A 27,182-nucleotide genomic window follows, 5' to 3' on the forward strand; every position below is an offset into this window, starting at 1 on the left:
GAGACATATGTGATCAGTATGTTTGGGAAACATAGTATGAACAGAGTGTAAACCACATGTCCAACTGTTTGACTGAATCACTGCTGACTGATAAAGCATGGCTGGTTAAAAAGTGTTGCACCATGTGTCACAGAAAATTATTGTTTCTGATTATCTGGTATTTATGTGTAAAAATCGTTTAATTAAAAGGTACCCTGTGGATATTTTGACCACTAGTAGTGCTATAGAGGAGTGGTTTAATTTGCGATAAACATAATATTCATACTATTACTCTAATCGACAGTTGTGGTGGTAAATATAGCAATGCCCTAACAAAGGCGAGGAAGGGTGCAAGCTAGCAAATGTAAACAATGCAGGATTTAAAATATTTTAAAAATTGGTTTTACAAATGTTTTTGAAGAAAATGCATTCAAGATGTTTGTTAGTTTGTAGAAACTGTATGTTCTACTTCATTTACAAAAAAAACCTTTAAGTCACTGGTTTAACTAAACTAGCCAACTGACTATAAACACACTTTTAAAAAAGGATTTAATTTTAAAGCCTTTTTTCTTTGCTAAATGGCCACTGTAAAACAAAACTTTATTATCTGATGTGTTTTATGACACCCTTTTGACAACACATACATCACATTTAGAAAAAAGCTGACAAATACAGAAAAAACACAAGCAGCTAAACTAATCATACAATTCTGTATGACACACACAGATAAAGACTGATGAACACAGCGGTAATTAGTTAGAAACACTTTCAAACACCGCGGGCTCTGCGGGGACTACAGGAGCCTCCCAGTGAGACCTTAAACTAAGCTGATTTCAATTTCAGATTTTGATCTGACACAGAATTAACGCATGTGTGCATCTACATGTAATAGCTTCATTATGAGCATGGGTTTGTTTTCAGTGTTCAGAGACTAGCCTAAATATCTGACAGTGGGATTCTTCAAAAATTCATATTGGTCAAACTATGGCATCAATAATCCATATTTTTGGAGTTGTACCTGTGAAATGCTCTCTCAATCAGCCCCAGATTGAGAGAAACCATTTGGCTCCCTTACATCTTTTTTTTTTTTCCAAGGATGAGGGGTTAAAGGTCATGAGGCCATGACTGTGGGCGAGGGAAAGTAAGGTCAGAATCCATTCCCTTCTGGGGCCTTTCAGTGGGAGTTTGACCTCTAACTAATGAGCGCTGCAGCTAATGAACAAAGTCCTTGAAGGGTTTCTCCATCAAAGCACCTCAACTCATTGGAAATCTAATGACCATGAAACCAGAGCTGCTAATTGTTTGGACACACCTACACATTTAACTAACGGATATGATATTCATTTGTCTTTAGGCGTCCACAGGAGAACAGAGGTCCCTCATCACACCTTGTCTGCTTTTCTATCAGAGCTCCTTGTGTGATTTGGAGTGTAATTCAGGCCCATAATGCTGAATCACCTTATTGAGTGAAAAACATTGTATTATACTGTGATGAGTCATCACCTTATGACTACTAATTATTAATTTCCATTCACATCGCATATCTGCTACTTATTTTAGAGGCAGCAAGTGCCTGCAGCGTCGATGGAAGACATAGGAAACAGGTTTAAATGTTTAATAAAAGGTGTTTCTGTTGTGCCATTTTCAATCAATACTGTGAGAAATAATCTCTTTACCTCCATTTTTTTCTGATGATACTGTACACCAGCATGTTGTCTTGAGGCTATGTTATTTGATTTTTCTTTTCTTCTTAATGGAACAGCCTGAAAACACAATATATTATCACCTAAGATCAGATCCAGAAGATACAGAGCAACATTAACATTCATGTACAGTCGAGTTTGTGTCCACCTGATCAATGTAATTCCAATACTCACTGCTGAAATCCAAAACAATGAGCTAAAATACGCTAAAACGCTCCATAGAGCTGCAGCGTTTAGTGATAATTCTCTATGAGGTTCATCAATATGAGCAACCCCTCTCACATTATACATAATTATTTGATTAATTTTGTAATATTTATTAGTGCAGCTATAAAGACATCATCATCAGACCTGACTGAGAGTCAGAGGAGTCTCCTGGTGAGGTACGCTACTAGAACTGCAATTAGTTGATCGACAGAAAAAAAAAAGGGACTATTTTCATAATCGATCAATTGTTTAAATAATTTTGAAAAGCAAAAATGTCAAACACTCCCCAGTTCCAGCCAGTCATTTGTGAGGACTTGCTGCTTCTCATAGCCTCATGTGATCTTTGGACTGTTGGTCTGACAAATCAGGCAATTTGAAGATGGATTTTAGGAAACTGTGACAGACAATTTTCACTGTTTTCAGATGTTTTATAGAGCAAACCATTAACTGATTGATTGAGAAAATAATCATCAGATTAACTGATAATGATAATAGTTGTTAGTTGCGGCTCTATACACTTAGATGTTTTTACTTCTGGTTTTATTTTAGTGATAAAACCACTGAAATGCTTGAAACATAACAGTAGCATGTGTACAGAAGAGACATAAAGTCTATCTAATAAATAGATAAATATCTATCTAAAGTTTGTGAACATTAGCTAACATTAGCCACCGCAAAGCTAATGGTCATACCAGAACAAGTAAGGCTGAAAGCTTCAAAACCCCAGAATGTACTGAGCTGATCATGGGTGCATTTTATATTTTAGGTACAAAACTTTTAATCCGTAAGAGAATGAATCAGATATTTCTTCTTTTAAAAGTTAACAGCTTTACTTTAAATGGAAAAGAAAACTTTCTTTCTCCTTTCAGTCCTTTTTATCATGATGATTTTTACGATTACACATGAGCCTTATCACTCCAGTGTTGTCCTCTCTGCGTGATTTACATACCAAAGGAATCTTTTGCAGCTAGAAATTTAAGGATCGCAGTGTTGCAGCTACTTCCTGTCATTTCAGAAATGTGATAGCGGCTCATGAGTCCAGTATGTATGAGTATATGTGTGAGCTGTACCAGCATTCTCCAGTATGTGAGAATACCTCCCCTGGTCAGAGTGTGCTCCTGTTAAAACCCATCTGTGAATTCACACGATTTATTCACTGTGATCTGAGAGCAGACCTACTGCTATTTCTCTCCCACTCAACTCCCTGTCGCTGTCAGTCTCTTGAAATATTCTCTGTCTCGAAAAGCAATCTACTTCAATCCGTTAGGCTTTCATTAGCTTTAATGTTGCATGAACAATGTTGATATTAGCAGTTGACTGATACGGTTGTTTGAAGGTCGGCATAGACAGCAATGGTTTGGCAAAGAAGATGTGTGTATATTCTGTATCTTTAATGTTTTTTTTGTGGGTGGAAAAAATTAAGTGTGTCAAGTCTTCTTTAGAATATGCATGGAGTGAATTCAGGTGGATTCCTGCAGACGGCCAGCACTCATACAGCCACTCACACTGCATCACCTGTATTATATCACAGCTGAACAACATTTATGTCCAATTTTGCCCGCTGGTGACACAACCTTGGGGTCATGATGTCAGTTATTTGGTCAATCCATCCATTCTTTTCTTCTTAAAGGATTTGGCCGGCAATTTTCTATATTTTTCTTATTGTCAACAAATCTCATGTGCATGGCCAAACCAACAATGAACTCCTTCTACTTACAAGTATTGTGTATGTATCCAAAGCCTGATATATCTTATTCCTCTGTGCTGTAGACCTCTGTTGTTGTCTAAACTATTAAAAATACATCAATGAGCCACACTGATGCACTGGATGACATGTTCCTTTGTCCCTGAGGATGGTGGGTACCGTTTTTAGTCCCTCTAACGATAACGCTCTCAGAATAACAGTATCTTCATTATGTTGGTCCATCCATCTCTTTGTACTGTGGGGTGTGATAAACACCGCAACACCATCTAAAGGTAGCAAGTGAGAGTTTTTGAAGTGGAAAAAAAACTGATTAGTGCTCGGGCAATCATCAGCAGACATCCATCAATTCTTTGCAGGTGCTGGGTGAGACAAAAGAGACATTTCCCACCTCCTTCTGGACTCTCCTTGACAGCAAATGGTCTTCCTCAGGTGGAAGTAAGGGTTTGAGCACAAGGCCGTACACATCATCAACATAAAACTCTGTCTCCTCTCCTAATTTCCACAAGCAAGCAAGCAAAAATAAATTAGTAAATTCATATTTCCCACTTGACATTCTGTCCCAAAATGATAAAAAAAGTGAAATAACTGTTGAAGCAAAGGATGACACAAAAGACATGACATATTCTGATACTGAGTGAGATGATTCAAGGCCACCCTGGCTTCCCTCAGGCAAATTATGCACTTGTTTACTTGTATCATAAAGTTCACCCAGTTCTGTTTACTGTGACTTTATTTCCCTCGAAGTGATGCATCGCAATTCAAACAGGAGTTCAAAGATGCTCAGATTTGAGCAGAAATCTCTAAATGATTAACACAAAGTAAGTGACATGACTTACTGTCCTAGTTTGAAAAAATCCATCAGAACATATCCAAAAATAGCCTTCTAATTGAGTAAGAAGGTGGCGAAGCTGCTTCACACCCCTGATGGCTTCTAAATGTTCAGTTATTGCCTTCAAATGACAAAAGCCATAGGTAGCTAACTTTTCATTGTCCAGCGTCACCTGCAGCTGTTTTTCAATGAGCAAACAGGAGAGCCATTCATAGGACTTTTACTGAATGTAGAGGGGCAGTGTTTGACATGCACTTTAACAACATGACCTCAGCATGTGTTGCCAAATTACTCTCTGGCTCTGGTTTAGAAGATTGAAAACCATTATAGCCCTTCTATGTGCAATTACATCTGGCTGTCAGGTTTTCATTATGAAACCGCTTGATGATTAAATGGTCAAACTATGAAAATGTTTAGTTTCTGGGTGAGTTTGATAAGGATAATGTTTTTTTTTATCCATGATTTTATACCTTAGGGTTCAGTTGCCTGTTATGGACAAACCTACGAAAATGTTTACTGAACTCGTAGAGCTAGATGATCTAACTGCTGAAGGAATTGTCCGTTATCTATTATCTGCTCTGGAGCACCTACGTTTGACTCAGGAATTTCTCTCTAAAACCCTCATTGAAGTAACATGTGATGGCGCCTCTGTCAAAAGCGGAGTAGCAAGTAGGCTCCAGGCCATTTTCCCTAATATTACTGTTTGGCACTGCTCAGCCCATAGGCTTGAGCTTGCAGTAGATAACATAGTGAAAGAGGGCACTATCAATTATATCAAAATCCTGATGGACAAGCTATATGCAATTTATAGCACATTTAACAAAAACTGAATGGAGCTGAGAGAGTCTACAGAGAGTTTAGATGTCCAGCTATGCAAAATCAGTCAGATATTAGACACTAGGTGGGTGGCATCAAGTTTTAGAACAGTAGTAGTGTGGAAGTATTACCCAGCACTTTACAAGCATTTTAAAACGGCAACAGAGGATCCCTCCTGTGATGGTATTATGAGGCAAACATACAGTGGACTTGCTATGCATATATCTTCCCATGTGTTCGTATACAACCTAGGCATCATGTGCACTGAACTGTCAAATTAGGGTATTTGAGGCCATGTCGAAGTAGCCAGGATGCTACACTGAACTCAGCCAAAGGGGAATTGAGGAGAACTTTTTCCAGGGTGTCACACTGAACGGAGGAAAACCCAGTGACAAAACACTTTACCAGAGGCAGTTTTTCCAAAGTTTGGCTAAGAACTTGGAGGACCGTACGTTATCCCAAGTGGGGAGGTTGCCAGATAAAACTGTATATAACAAGTTTATTGAGTAGTTGAAGGTGCTTTACGCACAGTACTGGCCCAAGGGGACTGAAGTTGAATTGCTTTGTTTGCACTTTGACATTCAGGTCTTCAGAGAATCCAGAGACTCAGATGGAAAAGACATTGCTGATGAACTAAAGGAGCTATCGGTTGCTGTCTATAGTATTTCTATATCTTGTTGGACCCCCCCCTCCCCCCCAGGCCAAATTCAATCCAGTCCCTTACATAATGTCGTGGGTGGCCAAAGGAAATAGAACTGCCACAGACATACACAGTAAAACCTGGACAGGGAGGAGGAGGAGAATCCAAACATGGCTATGGTGTGGGGTCTTTTGGATAACAAGATAAGTCGCCATTTCAACTGGTTTTATTGGGCTGCCATGCTAATCTTCAAATAATAATGGAATTTTAGAAAGCTTTGTGTGATTATTTATTGTGAACTGTGAAGTATTCTTACTGTATATGTTAGATCTGATCCGAGAAATGAATTTTTTTGACTGCAAGTGGTGTAAGCCCCACAGTTAAGCATTTGGTGATAAGGGGGGCGTAGCCTAAAATAATTTTAAATTATTACCATACATTTATATCATGCAAATTAGTTAAAATTGAGGCCTGTAACCCCAACAGCTTAGTGAGTGAGCAGAGCATGTTGTTTTCAGCAGCGTGCTCTGTACTTGTTCTTGACCCACCTCGTCACCCCTCCACTCTCATATGCACTTTGAGTTCCAGCAGCTTCTGATTTAAAATTAAGAACTGACTGTGCGTCCTTGTCAGCTGCTGTTGACACGCCCATAGTGACAAGCAAGAAGTGGCAGAGGCGATTCTGTGCGATTTGTTTGCTTCCAGTGGGTTTTCACCATAATTCATATGCAATCAAGTGCACCATTGCTCAGTTCAGTACATTCAGTCTTATTCAATGCAGCTACAGCTTTACTTGGTCTGGTATGACCAGTAGCTTGTGGTGGATAATGTTAGCTAATGTTAGCAAACATTAGATACTGTCCTCCCAAGAAAAAAAAAACAGTATTAGTCGACCACATTATTTGTCAGTACCTTCCAACACAGCCTCTATGGTTAAGGTTTGGATAGGTTTAGGTACAAAAACCACTTGGTTAAGGTAGAGAAAAGATCACAGTCATGGTTAAAATAAACCGTCAGCTGTCGGTAGGAGCCTCCGTCCATCGACCCTGAACTCCTCCTTATAAAGTTTATATCCTGTTTTCAACAGTCAATATTGATTTCTTTTGACCATGACCACCATCTTTCCCTAACCTTAGTGTTTATTTTTAACCCAAATCATGATCTTTTACCTTGCGACGTGAGAATCCGTCTTGTCAGGCTTCAAGTTATGCGTTTGTGTCCAAACAACCGGTAGTTCGGACCAATCATTGTCCTACGAAGATTCTTGTATGATCTCGCAAATCCAGCTACCTTGCAAGGTAAGAGGGTGATAGACGGTGATAGACAGATGGTTCATCCAATCACCTGCCAAGTATTTTTTGAAAGCACCTGCCCTTTTCCAAATAACTTCCAAGGACGACTTTTCAGAAGGTTCTGTGTAACAAATCATCTGGCACATCAGGTTGCATGATCTTTCCCTTCAGGGTAGTTTTTGTGCCAACACATAACCTATGTTTGTATGTGATTTGTAAAGGTTTTGGAAGGCAGTGACAAACGATATCATCCTGCAGTGGTGCCAGATCAGAAAACACCCATATTGGTTGTTTTGGTTTTGTAGGTGATGACAAATGATATGTTACATAGACTTTATTTTTTGTGAGCTAGAGTTTCAGTGGAGAGCTTTTTAACATCCCATGATGGTCTAAATGTTGTTTCAGATGATTTCTCTTTCTAACAAGGATACCATATTAGTGCACTGTGCTCATGTTTTTTGCATGGAAATGGTCAGTTTTAAAAAATAATGATTATCATGAAATATAGGCTGTTTGTCAGCTTCAGTACAAGCATTTTCGGTGTCTGCATAAACTTTTTAAAACTGTCTTATGGTGACAATGGTTATGTGTAGAAAACCTTTCTCTCTGTTGAAATAACCATATTTCCTTGTGTTAAAACATCTGTTGTTAAAACATTGTGAGATATAAATGTCAGACTATCAACTTCATGAATCAAACTGCATCTGGAGGATTGCATTAACAGATAACTGTTGTTCAGTGCAAGTTGTCTCCTCAGAGTTCTTTCTCAACCTGTGCAACCTCCACAAACACACAAACAAACACACACACAAACACACACACACACACACACACACACATACAAACACGAACACACCTCAGGGGGCCACTTACATAACCAGTACACAGATCAGGAGGGGGAGGTGCAGGGAGGTGGAATGGGAAGGAAGAGGAGGAGACAAAGTTGAATGAGAAACATGGAGAAACCATCAGAGCAGAGAAATGACATTTAAGAGACTCTATATTCAGTGGTGCAGTTAAGGTGTCAGCTCTGTGCTGTAAAATGCAAATAAAAGCTTGTTTTTTTTTAAATTAAGAACTTCTCGGGTTTATGTGGGTGCAATATAAAACAAATAATAAAATACCTCAAGCTGTGCATAATCAGTTTTTGCTCTATTCTCTTTTCCACAAAAGCAGTGATGCTGAATGAGTCAGAGAGATGTAAAATACTTGTGAGCATGCATACTTAGTGTATGTTTTGTTTTACATAAACAAGATTAAAACTATTTAATTGTGTGTCCACCTCGTGAGGTTAACATAGTTATTCAGTTGGGATAAAGGAATGTGCCAAATTATTTATTCAGTAATGAATTTTTCCACTTCTTCACCTCAAATTGCAGATGTTTGACATTTGTTAACCATGACGTAAAGCCTGTGTTGTGTATCAATTAAGACTTTGAATGTTTTACCACTTGAATAGATTAAAATCACTGTTTTTTTGACAGGCTAACAAGGTTGCAGACTATTATGCGAAGGGAAGAGGACTGTGCATTTTCTATGACTGCAAAGTCAACCCTTTCATTGGACGTCCTTGCATTTTCCCTTTTATACAAACAGCAATGCAGGGGGCACTTTTCATCCAAATGCCTTGACTAAATTTAGCAACGTATAACTAACGTTGCACCATTTCAGGAACAGGTAATAAATGCAATTACAGCTGAATACAGCTTTTACTTTATAAAAACAAAAAAAATATGGCTACATGAGGGGGGACACTTACATTATCATGCTTACATTTGACTTTGTACCAGGCTAATTCCCTCTTGTAAAAATCCCTTTTTCTCCACCACCTCTTCTTCTTTTTATCCCTTCCATCTCCTCACCCCTCCATCCTCCATCTTCCTCCCTGCTTCACCACATTAATCTCTCATTAGTGTCCCCCTCCCCCTTTTTCTCTCCATCCTTTTTCTCCTAACACCAGTCATTACGCATACAAGTATACACCGCCAAAAGGCCTGTATTTTTTCACCCGTGCATCAGAAGAATCCTCAGACAAATGAGGGGCACAGGCAGCCATTTAAAGGGCAATACTACAAAACAGAAGAGCCCCTCTGATTGGAGCCCACGGAAGGAGAGATAAGGCTTAAACATGCTGCACAGCTGAATTATTTGCGTGCAAGCCCACACACACACACACACACACACACACAGGCACACATAATACACAAATGGGGGGGGGCGTTTTCCCACTTCAAGGACAGACAAAGAAGGCATGTGTTCACGTGAGAGCAGCAGAGAAAATGCAGAGTCTTCTATGCTGCATGAGTGCATATAGGAGCACAGGCTGCTTGCTATCTGGATCTGGAGTGAGTCAGAGTGCCATGCTGAATATAAATGACTCAATGCAGATTAAGATGTCACTGTTTCAATGAAGGCAAAGGCAGGGGCAGCATGTAGGAGGTCAAATTAACCCCTTCCGCCCCCATACTGCCTTCAAAGCCTTTGTCTGTGGCTGTGCGGTTAAGAGGTTACCGTGAAACACACAACAAGAATCAACTGAATGAATGAACTGCAGATGAAAAGCACACACACACACACACACACACACACACACACACACACACACACACACACACACACACTACTGAGAAGCTGCTCAGAGACATATTGATTAGTTTTCATTTTGTTTTCTACAGGATAGTGGCTAGAGTCTGCCCAAAGCCTGATTAAATTTGGAGTTTATAATGAAGGTGTAGAGATTCTAATACTCACTTTCACCTGAACTTTGTGCCTTGATTAAATACAGCCCTACGAAATCCTTTCTTCGTCTCTTTGAGGTTAATTTATTCAATATCCTATTTCCAACTCCCTACTCATTCTGCTGTGTGCTGCACAGTGAAATGCTAACCTTTCCTCCTCAGTTCACTCAAGTCTTCTAGCCAATCATCTCCCCATCCCCAGATTTATAAAAGGAATCAACACGGATTTAGCAGGATTGTCTCATTTTTAAATGAAGCTACGGTATAAAACATTTTTACAGAAGATAAAATCATCCACATCCTCAGTAGGTCATTGGCTCAAATCCTACATGGCTTCTTATTCAAGAGTTAAGCATCACAATTTAGATATATAATTTTGGTTATCAGGCTCTACATGGTGAAGCCAGCTGACTACATTTCTGAATTATTGTGTCCTTACAGTAATTTAAAGTCTCAGATCAGCTAACCAGAGTCTACCGTACGTTCCCAGAGCTTGACTTAAGATGAAGGGAGACTAAGTTTAGCTCTTACTATCAGACTATACAGCTCAACTGACATTTTTAAAAACCCTCTCAAAACTCACTTATATTCCCTCGTTGTGTTTATGTTTTGTTGTTTTTGCTCATATCATTTCTGTTTTGTAACTATTTTATTTCCTATTCTCTAAATGTAAATCTTGTTGTTACTGTCATGTTTGCCTGATGCTTTTAAACTTGAAGCACTTTGCATCTTTTGTTTTGAAAAGTTATAGTACTTTTCAAAACAAATAAATCTTTACTTACTTACTTACTTACTGAACTGATATTAGCAATTTTCAAAAAAAGGAAGACTGACTTCATACACAGTAACATCTCATAATCAATTTAAACGAAAACTACAGTTTAATACTTTTATTTTCTTAACTCCCAACACATTCTCATTCCAGGTTGTCAAATACTTACGCTTTGGCACCTGATATTGATGCACAAGGTATCCTTTGGCACCTGTATGAGACCCATCGGGCTTTCATCTAAATCAAATGTTGACCCATCCGCTGCATTACACGCTCAGAACTGGAGTGGTCTGGTTAGGTTTAGGCACAAGAAGCACTTGGTTAGGGTTATGGAAACATCATATTTTGGGTTAGAATGATCACTTGAAATGTCGTCGTGGCCACAGTAACAACATGACGACAAGAAACTGTTCAGAGTCGTGGTTTAATACATGACAGTCGTGGTCTCCTGCAGCAAAGTCCACTTTTTGCCACCTAACTATGGAGCCATCCACCCAACCCACCTCTTCCTGAGACGTAAACTGTCACCTCATATAGACGTCATCAGCCTCATAGCGTCTAATATTGATTGGAGTTAGTTGAAAGCCCGGTGCGCCTCATACAGACTCCGAAGGGTATCTTGTGCATTGGTATCAGACATCAAGGGCTGAATGAAGATGCAGTTGAAAGCTCTGGGAAAGCCAGTAAGTGGACGTTTGATCATTTTGTTACATATATTGCCACAAGGGTGAAGACTTAAAAAGACCTAAAACTCCTACACAAAACTGCCAGACACAACGCCACACATGTTAATGTAAACACTGTAAATGACACAGCTGCCAAGTTTTCTTATTTTCTCAAGTTTTTCACTCCAACTATCACATAATGAAGCCAAAGGAAGTGTTAGCCTGCAGCTCAAACAACAATAAAGATTTAGGAAACTGGGATTTTTATCACAGTAATGTTTTGGCTTTTAAAGTATAATTTGGTGATAGTAAGACCGACGTGTGGATATTTAAAGTCTGTATGCATTTTCAAAGTATTCTGAACAGTGACAATAGCCGTGCTAAGCTAACCCTTCAGTAAAATCCGGTAGGTGGAGTTTTACTGCAACCTGTCACCAAAGAAAAAAAAAAAAAAAAAACTCCTTTCAATTATTTTCTTCACGTATACTCCTCATTTTTATTCCGCTTCAATGTGAAGAATCTCAGCTTACAGAATTATCTGAGGTGAAAGCTCCTCAGTGAAGCATTTTTCTCAAAAGTATCAGCAGTATTGTGCTGAAAATAGATGGAATATCCCAAGTTCTCAAGCATTACACTTGTACCATATGGTCACAGTGCCTCAATTTTCCATCTATTTTCTACTTTTTGTCAGGGACATTTTCACTGGTGATGTTAATCGAATGACATCGCTCGCTACTGTTGTCAGAAACACCTGAATGTTCTCAGGGACTTTCAGTCTGAATTCCCAGAAGACAAATCCTTTTTTCCAAGTGACAAACGGTTGAGAAGCCATTCAAGTTCGGGGACTCATTCTAAAACAGTCACTCTGACTGTCCTGAACTTCAGCACATCACCAGAAATGGCACCTTGACAGCCAGGCAGAGATCCATGAAATCATCGTCATGCTGGCTCTGTGATTCATAATAAACCAGGCAGTCTGTTGCTTTGGCATTTTACCTCCGGCGCACACATATATGTGAGGGAAAGAGATTTTCTGTCTTAACACCAGTTTACAAAAAAAAAAAAAAAACACAGACAGGCTGAAATCTGCATCCACTGTGCATGCATAAAAAACAAATTATTCCAAATTACAGATTTCAGTCTATGTGAAATATGATGTAAGTGATGCATCACGCATCATTTGTAGACAACATTAAACATTTCATTCCCCACAACCGATGTTCCTCCAGGCCAGTTAGTAACAGTTGCGTCACTGTTTTGACCTCATGACCTCTTTCAACATGTCAAAACGCAGTAGTAAGATGCAACATGTCCCATTATCACAAAATCATATAATTGGTGTCATAGTCACGTTGTGTGCAATTAAATGAAATGAAATGAAATGAAATGAAATGAAATTAAAGAATGAATGGATGGACCAATAATACTCTCTTCCTCATTACAAATACAAAATAAAGAGCCAGCTTGTAGAGAAAAATATGATGCATGTCAACTAAACTTGGATTCATGAGGTGCATTTTTATTGCGTTTTCTTTTTTCTTTCAAAAGTAACTAAAAGATGAGGCTGGTCTAATTCTATACTTTTTTTAATTCTCAACAAACCCCCAAAAAATACTAAAACCAACAATATGTCCAACTTCCTCAGACTTTCAATGGGAATCAGTTCCAAGAACATTTAAAACAGGTTACAAATATATACTTTCATTTTTAAAAAGTTTCTAGCAAACACCACTTAAACATGAGTAAATAGTGCATTTATTTTCTGTTTTCACTGTTTTCAGTGGCGGATTAACACATATTTAGTGCACTAATGCATATTTCAAAGCGGGATTGACTCAAAACAAACTGCAGTGTGCTCATGGTAATGGAGGAACATGTCACCCAGTGCGACAGTGTGACTCATTGATGTATAATAGTTTTTTGGACAACAATGGAGCTCTATGGCACACAGGTGTGTGGCTACACAGACAATACTTGTTAGTGGTATCAGTCCCTTGTTGTTTTTGGTCTTTTCATTGGATTTGTTGACGTGAAGAAAATATAGAATATCATCATAAAGCCACTGTGTCTAGAATTTAAAAACAACTTTGGGGATCACTGTGCTAATGACCAAAAAGGCACTGTGGTAGACAGTAATGTATTTCAAAGATGCTATTATCACACATTGCAGTTCTACACACAGTTACTGTAAAAAAGCTACAGTAAGTTTACCTTGTTTAAGACAATCGCCGTGTCCTAAATGCATACTACATACTAATTCTAAGCTGATTTTGAGTATGCAGTGTTTTCACAGTGGAAAACCATATTAAGTATGGTTTTTCCATTTTTGTGTGGGACACTAATGTCCCACAATGCAACACACCTGGTGGCATACAGCTTTCTGGAATCTCATGAAAAGAAGAAGAAAAACAGAGGCTGGAAAAAAGCTGGAAAAAAAAACAAAAAACATCTCCATTTGCTGATTATCTGAGATCGCAGAAGATATGATGTCCGTCACAGTAGGTTTTGCGTCATTTCTGTTTAGTATGAGACATGTAGTAGGCTTTATTTGTGGTATATTAACTGCAGAAACAGTATTCTGTGATGAGTAGTATGTACAGTTGTATATACTGTATAGAGTTAGTATGGATTGGGGACACAGCTTACCTTTTTTCAAAACCTTCATTCTTTATTTGAATCCCCTTTGGCCCACATAAAAATAGCATTAATAAAACAAAGAACTACTCAAAACCACATTGATCAATTAGACAAGAGAAAGCAAAAATAATGAGCAAAATATGATGAGCTGAGCAAAATATGACACTCTTATACATAAAGAGTACAGTTGTGTATTTAGATTTTCAACTATTTCCTTTTGTAAAAGACAAACAATCCCCAAAAGTCCATTTCTTGGCAAAAGCCGAATGTCGCCCCAAAGAGCCGACCACCTCAAATAACTTCTCAGCCTGTGGGAAACACTGAATACCATCGCTGCGACACAGAGACCAAAAAATGTCTTGACCATTGTCTCATTTGTTAATGGTAATTACCCTGAGGCGTCACAATTAACTTGATATTGATGCAGTGTGTGTCGCTCTGTAAACTGCTAACAGTAGGACCTTTAAAAGCTGTGAGATAACCAACCAAATACATTTTATGAGTACCTTTACATCAGAGTAACACCACTAACCCTGCTGTGATTAATAAGGAGTCTATATTGTTAATCAAATGTAGCACAGTGTCTGGGTCCACTGAATGATTATCAGTGACAATGGGAACATACAACAACATTTGTCCGTGTCCTCCCACCAATTATCCCCATCAGCCTTACTGACAGCAGCACGCTGAGCCGCTGAATGGCCTAATCTCTCTTCACAAATTAGCTCCGTCTCTCATCTCCCCTTCCCAAATGTACGCTATGCCCTTAAACGTCACATGGTAACGCTGCCTATTCATAACCATTATCTCAGGGCCTTTGATAATGGAGCGAGAAGCATAAAGGAATAAAGACACAGGGAAATGTAAAAACGAGGGGTGAAAACAAGTGATGTGGTTCGATCTCAGATTCCCCCACTGGCCCTGAGCTATCAGAGCCATTGATTGGCTCATGTAATTCTGCTCTGATTTGGCTTGGCCAATCAATGGGCTGTAGACTCACATCCTGTGACTGTGCAGCCATTAGACTAGAAGAGAAAAATCCCATAGTACTTCTTCTGTTCCTGGAAATATATAGTTTACATCCACCCCATGCCTCTACTACAAGATAACTGCTGTTCTCTTTCCATAGCGTCGGTCATTTAGAGCTCCTCTAACAGCCGTTTCCTGTCTCACTGCCTCATTTCAGTGTCAGTATTGACCGGGTGAACATAAAATGCCTGTTTCGAGGATGGTGTAACCTTGCAAGTATACAAGCTGAAATTGAAATAATGTTTCAGATTCTGCAACCCTGGTCTGTTTTGTGCAAATTATTGACAATGTTTTAAGTAGCTCATAAAAAAACTGTATATCTAAGAACTGTATATGTATTTTTAAACCACACATCAATATTCAAGCTCTTTCCTGCAGTCCACTTTACATATGTTTCAACTGTCAGCTGCAAATGCATGCATATATACAGTAAATATTTTAATTGCTCATCTTATATTCTATTCTTGTGCTCATAACCTACTTTTCTATTTTTTCCCTGCATTATTCTATCTGCTGCAGCCACAACTCCCCACAAAGATCAATACCACTTCATCTACTGTAATTTCATCTTGGAAGGTCACTAATAGGCGAAACCTTTTACTGATACATTTACATTTACTGGTTTTAGTTAAAAGGGGATTTGAGCTGAATGCTTGCACCAACATGGTTTCAAGGTTTCAGGTGATTCCACCAGAAAAATGCAAATATAATGTTGCAGAAAAGAACTTTTTTTTATTTGCTGTGATGGTGCAGCTATAGAAAATTTATGTATGAGATATCCCTAAAATTACTGAGATTCAGCAGAAAATGCACATGAGGTGTTGTCAGTGTAATTTGAAAGTTAAACGATAAGGATGGAGATTTTCTATATTTTTCTTATTGTCAACAAATCTCATGTGCAGAGCCAAACCAACAATGAATTGATCCTACTTAAAAGTATTGCACGTGTATCCAAAGCCTGATATTTCTTATTCCTCTGTTGTAGTCCAAAAACTATTAAAAACACGCCAAAGAGTCACACCGCTGCACTGGGTGACATGTTCCTTCGTCCTTGAAGAGTTTGGCTACGTTATTTTGTTCAGAGGTTTTTCAAATTTTCAGTCTCCAGATAGTAGTTCTGTGTAAGGCAGAAGCCACTGAGCATGTGCAGGAACACAGTTCCGTTAATAGTGCTTCACTAATTTGATGTGCTATATCTCACAATGTCTCAACTTTGTTCTACATTGGACATTGTAAATAACTTCAGTACAAAGCCAAAAGGTTGTGATATATAGCATAACAAGCTAGCGAAGTTCTGTAAACGTAGCCTTACACAGAACTACTCTCTGGAGACTGAAAACATGAGGACCAAACTCTTCGTAATGAAGGAACATGTCATCCATTGTAACGGTGTGGCTTTTTTAATAGTTTTTGGACAATAACAGAGGTCTATGGCACAGAGGAATAAGATATGACAGGCTTTGGATACGATCAGTTCATTGTTGGTTTGGCTCTACACATGACATTTGTTGACAATAAGAAAAATATAGAAAATCTCCAGCCTTATCTTTTACAGGTAAATATGAGGTCTGAAATGGTTATGTAAAATAAAAAAAGTGGAGTAAATATATTAAGACTTTTCAAAATACTAACTCTCCAAATCTGATCACAGGATAAGAACATTTCTGAAAACCGTCACACACACACATAAATAACACCGACTCCATTACCCAACAAACATAACAGCACTTCATTCTCTGCTTAATTTAGCCATCGATTTTTCTAACACCAGATCACACCATAGATAGTAGAAGACATCAGGCTGCAGTGTTTTATGGGTCTGCAGGAACCCCCACCTCCTGCACACACACACACACACACACACACACACACACAGGCACATTCACACAAACACATACCGTCACACACTCAGAGGCACACACTCACTCACAGTCAGAGTGACAAAAGAAGGAAAGAAAGAGGACGTTTCCCCAGGGATCATCACTGCTTACTACGGTTAGGAGATCTAACCATGGCTGTGTGTGTGATTGTTTTTGTGTGTGTGTGTGTGTATGTATGTATGTATGTGTGTACAGCTGCTGTTGCCGTCAGCATGTGTGGCTTTGCTCAGATCAGATGTGAACCAGCATACAGACACAGCTGTATCACCACATCATCACACACACATGCCCACACCCATTATATTATTATAATTTAGCTTTATTACTCTTTACACCATTACACCTACATCTACCGGCACTAATGCTGATAATGATGATGTTCTTATTCATCATATTAGAGTCAGAAAGTATCCAGATTTTTAAATGATATTCCTGTTTATCACAACTTGGGTGTTATTTTAGTAGTTTGGGATTTAATTTCTATCAGTTATAATTACATTGTTCTCGCTAATTGCTGAGATCTGGGAACACAACAATATCTTAATCCAACAGGGAAAGGTGGACGAGCAATCAGACAATCAAACAACTGTTTAGTCAGATAATTTAAACCACTTTATTTGGATGTAAAACTAAATGAACTGTGTGCACATAATTCCAGTAAAGTACAGCCATAAATACAGCTGTGAACTGTGACACGTGTTTACAACTGACAGTTTGGGTATCAATCAGTGCATTCACATGTGCATGAGTGTCCTGGTTATGATCAGGTTTTTCCCAGTTTCTCCTCTCACATATAACCATCTTATCCTGGTTCCAGAAACCTGAATGAGGCCTTGTCCCAGTTTTGAGAAACGTGGATATGTTACCAGGAGTACTCCTGTGTAGTGCAGTACTACTGCGGTACCTCATCCAGGTTTCTGATCATTCTTTCAAGTAAGTTTGGCTAATCTGGGTATTTGTTTCAAAACAGTCTGATCGCCTCACGGTTTGTGTTTCTTGATTTATCTGACTTCTTTTTAGCGATATTGCTGGATCCCATCTCATAGCAAATAAAGAGATACTTCAACATTTTGAGAAAATGTGCTTATTTGCTTTCTTTCTGAGGATGAAACGATCTCATGTCTGTGGAAGCTGGAATCAGGGTGCGCTGAGCCTTGCTTACCATAAAGAGTGGAAAAAACGGTGTCCACAGTAAAGTAAGTAAAAAACAACAACAACAACAACAACTTGTTGTTTAATACGCACATAAACAGAAATGTAACGTAACAATTTGTACTTTTAGAGGAAATTACATGATGTAAGCACATCAAATATCCAGCTCCTTAACACAAGATAATGAAGAACTATCCCTTTAACTTGGTGAGTACAATGTTATTATTACTTATAGGATGATGGTGAAATGAAGAACCTTGAATTATCCTTCAGTAAAAGGCCATTACTGACCATGTATCTTGATAAAATCTTCTGAAAACCTCACATGGTTGTTTGTTTAAATATTATTGAACACTTAAGCTGTGCAAGAATCCTCATTTTCCTGTTTTACTCTAATCAACTCAACTTACAGGCGTTGGTGACGGCGAAGCTGTTGGCCGTCTCGATGTTGTCCACATGAGGCACCAGGTTGAACGGGGCTTCCGAGGCGTTCGGGCTGGTGTTGTGCAGGAAGATTGCCAAACGAAAGGCGGTGTACTCCTGATCAGTGTTTCTGATGAACAGACCGCCTGAACAGAGGGGGAGAAACACAGGTCCGATGAGAACCACATGACAGGAAAGCACCAGAGAGGAACCAGCTCTATTTTACCATCATGTTTAATCTCTCTACAGACAGTTCAATTATTGCTGCCTGGCACAGAGACACAAGACAAGTGAAAACCACTGAAACAATCTCACCATCATCTGCAGATTTTCACTATTTTGAATACAAATGAAGCCATTTTTTTCTAGGACACAGGTCTTCACACACTCCTAAGTCAAACCTCCAAAAAATCTGACATTAGAGCAACATACCCTTATTTGACCAGTCAGTCTCCAGATTGATTATCCCCAATATTGATTTATCTTCACTCTACACTAGAAGATAATAGCAGTGAGAATGAAACCTTTTATCACAATAGTGGTTCCCCTACACTTTCTGTGGAGGAAGATGTCAAATTTGAAATTAAACCATTCCTCCCCTGGTGGTTTGCTGATTTAAGAAGCAAACGTGGACCAATATGAGAGACAACTCCGTCAAAACTAAATGACAAAATATGTTGGGTTTTTTTTTTTTTGTTATTGCTATCCAAAATGAAAGAACACAGTTTGTCAGCACCTTCCAAAACCAACCTCCATATAAGATCACTTATATATGTATATATACACCTATAACATGATCGTAGTACTGTATGTTGTGTATTGACAGCCTAAGTTTTTCCCTTTTCAGACACTGTCACGTCCTCTTGTGTGTCTGAGCAAGTTTCATACAGAATGTTCCCAATGTCAAGAATGAGTATTATGCATATGTATATAACCGTTTCCTGATCTGCCAACACTATGGCTAACCATACCCACTATGGTTTGGATATGTTTGGCTTTAGGCACCAAAACTACCTTGTTAATATTAGGGAAAGATTGTTGTTTTGGTTAAAAGATATTTTAATGAGTAAATGAAAACTTTGACCTGGTGGCGGCATCTGTACCATGGCATCATAGCAGTCAATCCCAAAATTGCCAAGATATTTCAGTCTCTACCAGGTGGTGCACCAAAAACAATGCTGAGTGGTAGGAAATGGGAAACAAACAGGTATCCCGAGTCAAAGTAACACTATTTTTAGACCCATCAATCCAGCCTGACTTCTTTCCCAAGAGGTTTTGTGGAGCTGAACTCCAATTTCAGGCTACTTCTGTCTTTGCTTCTGATAGACAAGTGTGATAATTCACACAGCCAATAGGGGGTTACCTTGTCAGGTAAACACACGTTGTATTAGACATTAGAACAAACGATTAATGCTGTCTTTCTTGTTGAGGATCATCTCAATTAAAAAAAGACTGTCACCAAAGGTTTATTATGGTTTTACCGGCTGTTTTAGCAGCTGTGATCAGAGAGGAACCTCAGTCATATTAGAGGTGAACACAACTGACTGGACAATATATGACAAGTAATAAAGGACCAATATAAGTCTGGTAAATCACTTTGCCAATATCCTATTGCTGACAATTCAGTTTTAATGTTACAATATAGTAACTTGTGATTCTTTAGGCATATCTAGGCTTTGTGACAATGTCGGGTTCAGTCTAACATGTAAAAAACAGTGATATAATATTCACAAAATATCCTTCTGGATCAACACAACTTTTCATTTATTCTATTTTACACAAAAGCAGCATCAACAATAAGGATGTGCAGAAAGCCCAGTATTTGTATTTGTATCTGTATTTGTTGAGGCAGCAAAATTATTTGTATTTGTATTTGTATAAAAGTGGAAAGAGGCTTAAAAATCCTGTTTTTGTTTTTATTATGCTTTTAATTTTAGAAAATTAAAGTGTTACAATAAGTGTTCATAAGTAAACTACCTTATGAAGGAGGTCCCCACATCGGGTCTTGAACTGGAGTCTCCCAGATCATAGACTACTGTGCTGACTACTGAGCTAAAACTTTACTCATCACCTCATTGCAGACAGACCTCTAACTAACAAATAATTTTTTTAAATATTTGTATGAAACAAATATTCGTGAAAAAAAAAAAAAAAAACAACATTATTTGTGCTTTGCCGAATAATGTATTTGTATTCAGGCACACCCCTAATCAACAATCAGTCTTTAGTCTTGGTTTATTTTTTTCTCTCTTTTGACATTACAGCCCTTGTTCACATACAAATATCTTGACTAAGCCATTCATGATTGTGCAAATGTCAGTGGTGTTTTAGGTTGGAAGCAGTTTGTTTCATGTTTCAAAATTTAACTTAAGGCTATATTTCTTGGGACGAGACAAGTGTAAGTGTCCTTTAAGCAAAATGCCACTGTGTTCTTTTCATGGTTGACCTCTTTAGAATATTATACTCCTTTATGATGCCATGATCATCATCATGAAAATCCCTTATATGGATCCAGTATAGATAAGATAAAGCAAAGTTTTGATTGTGATAATTGTGTTAATTTCCACATATCTCATTGACTCACACTCACTACAAAATGCTCACAGGAGGAGTTAATTCCTGATTTATGGAAAAAAAAAAAATGGTGTAAACATTTTGAACATTTTGGCTCCCAATCAGCAGGAATGCCCTTTACACAATTTAAATTTGAAAACTTATCCTCGCTGCTGATTAGAAGGTAATAACATCAAGCTTTGGCCTAAATCCCACTTATTCAGCTATGACCTTCTCTACAGCTGGATGTAACACAAAATGAGATTCAGTATAAAACTACTCAGACTTTGAAGTTTCATGAATGCCATATGGTTTGCATAAAACAAGACTCTTGTGGCTTCGAGGATCCTGTTTGTTTTTGACCCCATTTCTTAACGTTATGTTATATGAATGATGACATTTCATCACAGGACTGAATTTATTCCTGGTGTTTTTGTCTTATCTCAATTCTGCTATATATGTTATCAATCTATCTATGATTTTTGTCATCCTGTTTTTGTCATGTTGTATTTCTGTAGCTTTGCTACCTGGTCTATTCTGTGCACACTGTACACAACATCTACTGCATGTCTGTCCTTCCTGGAAGAACGATCCTTTTTCTGTTGCTCTTCCTGATGTTTCTTCAATTTTTTCCCTCTTTAAAAGGTTTTTTTGGGGAGTTTTTCCTTAACTGAATCGAGGGTCTAATGATATAAGATGCATTGCTGTGCGGATCTTAAAGCCCCCTGAGTCAAATTTGTGTTGAAAACTAGGTAGGTGGAGCTTGCTGAATTGTAAACAATCATATTTTCTCTCAGGTCGGAGGGAAGCAATGCAGGATATTCTCCACAAGCCGCTACCAGGTGCAAGGTGAGGGTCACAAGTGGATGGCATCCCTAAAAGACTTGCTAACTAGGCTAAAATTACTTATCTCGAAGGGAGTAATTAGAGAAGCTTAAAGGTGCTTATGCTAGCTGATACCCTCATCGGTCATGTGACCCTCATTTTGCACATCATATTGGTTCCTGAAGAGTCTGTGGAAGCAAAGACGCTTCAAAGGCTCTACTAATTTTCCCTTTTGCCAAGAAGTGGCTTGAGATAACGAGAAGACCTTTCAAAATGTTCAGCAGATTTTTTTTCTTGTGACTGTGGTCACACTGAAGAGATGTCATTTACACCTGTTCTCACTGTGAACCTGATCACCTCAAACAGATGCAACCCTGTCTCCTGAAAATTATGTTCCACATCCACTGCCTGGATTATGTTCACAGGCACTACATTTATATGTCACACTGAAGTCTGAGTGGATGGTGGGTGTACAAGACACAGAACTCTGAGTCCTGCGTGTGGTTTGGTTTAGGCAACACAAGCACTTTGGTTAAGATGTAATTTCTTTTGTTGTTAAACACTTTGAGCTGCATTTCTTGTATGAAAGGTGCTATACAAATAAAGTTATTATTATTAAGATTAGAAAAAGATTGTGGTTTTGCTTAAATGTTAATAAACATGTTGTACTTCAAGTCATTGCTGAGCTCTTTCCCTAACCTCAACCGAGTGCTGCCTAAACAAAACTATAAACAGTTTAACAGTACTCTAGTCTCTACTAGCAGATATTGTTCAGATCACTCATACGTTCAGTGTCAACATTTTTGCAACTTGCCAAATACATTAACATTTTCTCCTTATGTTGAGAGAAAACGTAATTCAGCCAGCATTATGTTTGCTGCAAAATGTATTTGCTCTTGCAATTCAGTCGTATATGAACATCATTTCTAGGGAACAGTGTTGCTAGATGTGTCTGGCTGATCTGATTGCCATGCCTTTTGTGTGCATTTACACTTGCATTAATGTTTTTTTTATCCAGATAAAAAAAGACTATACATACAGATCACATGTTCATATGAGGTGTAAATGAGTTCTTCATGTGTGGTGATGTAACTGGTCTCAGTAAGTCTTTCTTCTTTAGAAGTGATAATAGCTTCAGGATCCTTCAAAAAACAAACCTGTAAAACCTTTAAAAACTCTGAAAGACCTTTTAATGTTACCTGGAGTATCAATTACTCCAGGTTATTATCAAAAACTAACTCCTGGTTGACTTTGAAGTGTGCTCTGTAAATGTATTTAATCTAGTTTTGGTCATTTTTTTATGATTATTTTAAGAATATTTCAGGCTTTTTTGGATGTGATGGATGGATGAAAGGATGCCCCCCTGTCCTCCATCCATTGCATGCTGGGACATGCTGCAGCCCCATCCTGGCCTTCAAAAGAAATAGTATGGAAAATGAATGAAAAAAAAGCATGAATGAAAAATGGCATCAATAATTCTCAGTATCTAGTCTAATGTGTCAGTGGTGTCTTAATTAATCTGTGGTCGTTGCCATGAATGTATTTGTGAACTTGTTTTTGTGATGCATACATGTGTACATGGCAAATTTCCCACTGCTAATAAGTGTTGATTTTTCGGTGACGCATGTTGATTGGAGAGATGTTTGCCCTCTGAGTGCTGATGGAGCTCAAAGCTACATAAAGTGTTAAATAATAAAGTCTGTTGGCTGATGCGCAGTGTGGATTTTTACTCTCCCAGAGGTCAATAACCACAGCTGAGACAGGAGATATGATGGCACAGCTATTACATCAACAATGTTTGCTATCATTAGCAGCAATGCTGTTAGCCAAATGATAATGAAAAAAGAATATAATGTGAAAAACATCAGGAGTCTGACACGGCACAGAAAAGTGAGCAAAAAACTGTAGTTTTGCTTGCAGCAGCAAAATAATGTTAAGCATGATGGCACAGCAGTTCCACAGAGCTGGATTTAAACCCCCCACCCTGCTCAAGTGTCCTCACTTCTAGGGGTGCTGTTCTGTAACAGACCCTGACCTCTGACCCCCCCTGTAGGGGCCTGGGGATTCGAGTATCACGTTGATATAAAAGGACAAGGAGAATCATTTGAACAGCTTGTCATTTTTCATCAGTCTGACTGCTTCTGATGTGCCTCAACTCCACTACAAGCCGGGGTGCAGTGGAGGGTAAACCCACAAAAAAAAAAAAAAAGTCAGCTTGAGCAAAAGTTTAATTCCAGGGAAACGGTTCGAACATTGTCTCTAAGAGATTCGACTGTGAGGATTCAGGATTTGTATCGTAAAAAGCATGAATGACTGCTTTTCTAATAATTGATTTTTTTAGGAGGGTTGTGATGATCAACAACTGGAGGTCACAGTTTGCCCTTCTTTTCATTCCCTGCCTTTAAATCAGCCAAGTCAATCTGCCTGCTAGTGAAATGAAAACTATGAATCCATCATTTTTATTTCCTCCCATGACAAACACTGCTAAGTTGTTAAAATGCAAATATGGAGATGTTTTTTTGTTTGTTTGTTTGTTTGTTTTTAACAAATTGCAACTGGGGAAAATAGGGAAACGGTGGAACTGTACGGTCTGTGGGACCATGGCAGAGGTTTATTGCAGCGCCAGGTCCGGAGTCTGTGAGAGTGTTAACAGCAGTCAATGCACAGGCAGCCTGCATCGGGAATACACACACACACACACACACACTTTGCTGCTCTGATCTGCTGCAGTGGCGGAGTGCACTAGGATACACACTCTAGCCTGCAGATACAAAGCGCATTAGGGGTGTGTGTGTGTGTGTGTGTGTGTGTGTGTTAAACATGCACAGCATCAACAGAGGAAAGAACCATGTCTGCAATAACAAAAAAAAGAGAATAAAAATTACAGACTGTGGAGCATATCAGCAGTTTCCACTTTGAGCGGCGCTGAGGTGTTAAATGACAGGACAGACGCGGCAGACAGGACGTCCACACATTCATGCACATGATTCATTTTCTGGTTAGAATTAAACATTAAGGCTTCCACTCACCGATCTGAACGCTGCTCGGGAAAGCACCCATTGTCAATCCCAAAAAGCCAGAGAATATCAACAGAAACCAGTCGCGAGAAGAAATCCTCATTTTGTTTCGGTTATAAACTGATGAGAGACATCGAGCAGGTTCAATTAACACCTCCGGGGCAAAAGCAACATCACAAGGTAAAAAAAGACAAACAGATAAAAAAAAAAGAATCAAATGCCCTTTATATATCCATGTCTGCTTTGGATGCCTTTTTTCTTGGATATCCCCCCGCAGTGCCGCTCGTTTGTACCGTCAAACTGCGTCCGTCCGTCCGGCGCTGGAGATTTTGCGCACAACACCACCAAGATGAGAAGGGGGGGTAGGTGGGTGGGTGGGGGAGCATCAGCCAGCGGCGGCCAGTGCGTCTGGATGCGGCTCAACTCACATCACAGCAATAACACACATGCGCCTTGTACCCGAACAGGGCAGGCAGGAGGGGCGTCAGTCAGTCCGCTCAGCACCGGGCGGCGGAAAAGTCCCCGAAGCTCATATAACACCAAAACTTCCAGAGCCGCTGATACAAAGAATACACAGTGAATATCTGATGATGAACTGATGATTGATGGCTGACAAGAGATTTCTTCTTTTTTTTCTCCCATGTGACAAATTACTACAGATAAGGACTATTCTTTCTGCTGAAGCAGATAAATGTTCTAAAGCCCTGCTCTCTGTCTTCTTAATGCTCAAACGGCTCGCCATACAGCCTGTAAAGGTGCTGTAACGTGTCATTTAAAATGCATAAATTGCCCCAATTAGTAGGATTTAAATGACAAGCTAAAACAAATCCATCAGCGGGTTTTGGCATTTTCTATTTTTCCAAACGTCACTTAATTTTCCAGGATTAAAATAGCCTTGTATTGGGTAATTTAGTTTAATTTATTGTTTTTCTTTTTCCGAAATCTGCTTTATTGGCCAAAATATGTTTGCGCACACAAGGAATTTGTTTCTGGTGGCTCATAATGTACTCACAACAGAGTTCAGGAGATACACATGGACATACAGCCAAAACAAGGACAACAAAGCTGGAGAAAGAAAAGCAAACATAAACATATCACTATTATGTGCAAGCAAGTAGGTGAAAATATAGATACATACATTTAGAAATAACACATGGACAACAATATACAATGTCTGTGCACAGGTAAAACCGTTTTTGTCAATTGTAAACAGGGTGCAAGTAGTGCAATAATAAGTTACTATAGGACAGTGATGGATGATATGATGTATACATGTTATTGCACATTTTGTATTTTAAACTAGCAAACAAGATAAAGCCCCTGTACATCCCTTAAAGGTCCCTTTTGGCAAAGGTTAGAGAAATGTTCTTTATAAGCATAAATGTGCCATTGTTTTTACAAGAAAATGAATAGAAAAAGTGCCAAAATGTTCTCAGTGTCAAAGAGTTTGAGGTGAAACCTACACAAGTCTTATGAGACTAAACATAAGATGTCTTAAGCTGCAGTTCCTCTAATGGCCACTAGTTGCTGGATCCAAGAAAATGCTACCGAGATCAGTTTCGCAATACCAGACAATTGGAGATCTCCTCTTAGCGAAGTCTGGGAATTTCTAAATGCACAGTAGTTGCTTGAACGGTGACGAGAACAGCCGCTAAAAAAAACCTACACCCCTTACATTTTGTCAAGGACACACCTTACTGGAAATGATGCTCTCCACCCATTCTCCTCCACAGTGATCAGCATGTCAACACCCCAGTATGAAGGGCTGCCCTAAAGACTTTGGATTGGTTCTGCAATACAAGTTTTTTTTTAAAACTCTCTAATTGTTTCCACCCAGTTTTTTGTCAATGAAACCTGGAAGATTGTCCTGAATCTCTATGAGCGAGGCGTTTAAAAACTCTGTGAGTCTTAACTGAGATAGGTTCACATTTTTTCCAGTGAGGAGAGAGATTTCTTCCTGATATGATTTCAGTGTAAAAGGCATATCTATGATGAAAGGAAAGAAATGTATATTTAACTTAGAGGAGGTTCTTCTTTGACATCTTCTTTGCAGCTGCAGTTGCCATGCCAGCAAATCAACTGACCATGTTGCTCTTATCTCAAAACAAGAACATACTGTTGCTCAAAACTGTATCCAAGATAAACAAGCGTTCATCAAACCTCCTCTAACAATGTTCAAAACACCAAGTTAGCTGGATGTGTACAGTATTAACAGAATCATTTTAGCCTGGATTAGTTTGAATGTTTGAAGAACATTACAAACATTGCTGATGTGTACAATGTACAGAAAATAATAACTTAAATTAAGAGAAATGTTTGT

At 38.7% G+C, this 27,182-nt stretch overlaps 1 protein-coding gene across 2 annotated transcripts in view; it reads right to left on the bottom strand.

Annotated features, from left to right (window-relative positions):
- The window catches only part of LOC137196011 (glutamate receptor 4), a 140,248-nt gene extending 114,499 nt beyond the window's left edge, over positions 1–25,749 (bottom strand). For both annotated transcript variants that reach the window (XM_067608781.1, XM_067608780.1), the window contains exons 1-2: positions 24,875–25,749; positions 18,455–18,613 (exon numbers count right to left, since the gene is read on the bottom strand). In XM_067608781.1, coding sequence (XP_067464882.1) covers positions 18,455–18,613; positions 24,875–24,965 — 250 coding nt within the window. In that variant the 5' untranslated portion in view covers positions 24,966–25,749. The remainder of the gene's footprint in view (positions 1–18,454; positions 18,614–24,874) is intronic.
- Between the last annotated feature and the right edge of the window lie 1,433 nt (positions 25,750–27,182).

This window comes from Thunnus thynnus, chromosome 13 (genome assembly GCF_963924715.1).
Source record: "Thunnus thynnus chromosome 13, fThuThy2.1, whole genome shotgun sequence".
Taxonomy (NCBI): domain Eukaryota; kingdom Metazoa; phylum Chordata; class Actinopteri; order Scombriformes; family Scombridae; genus Thunnus; species Thunnus thynnus.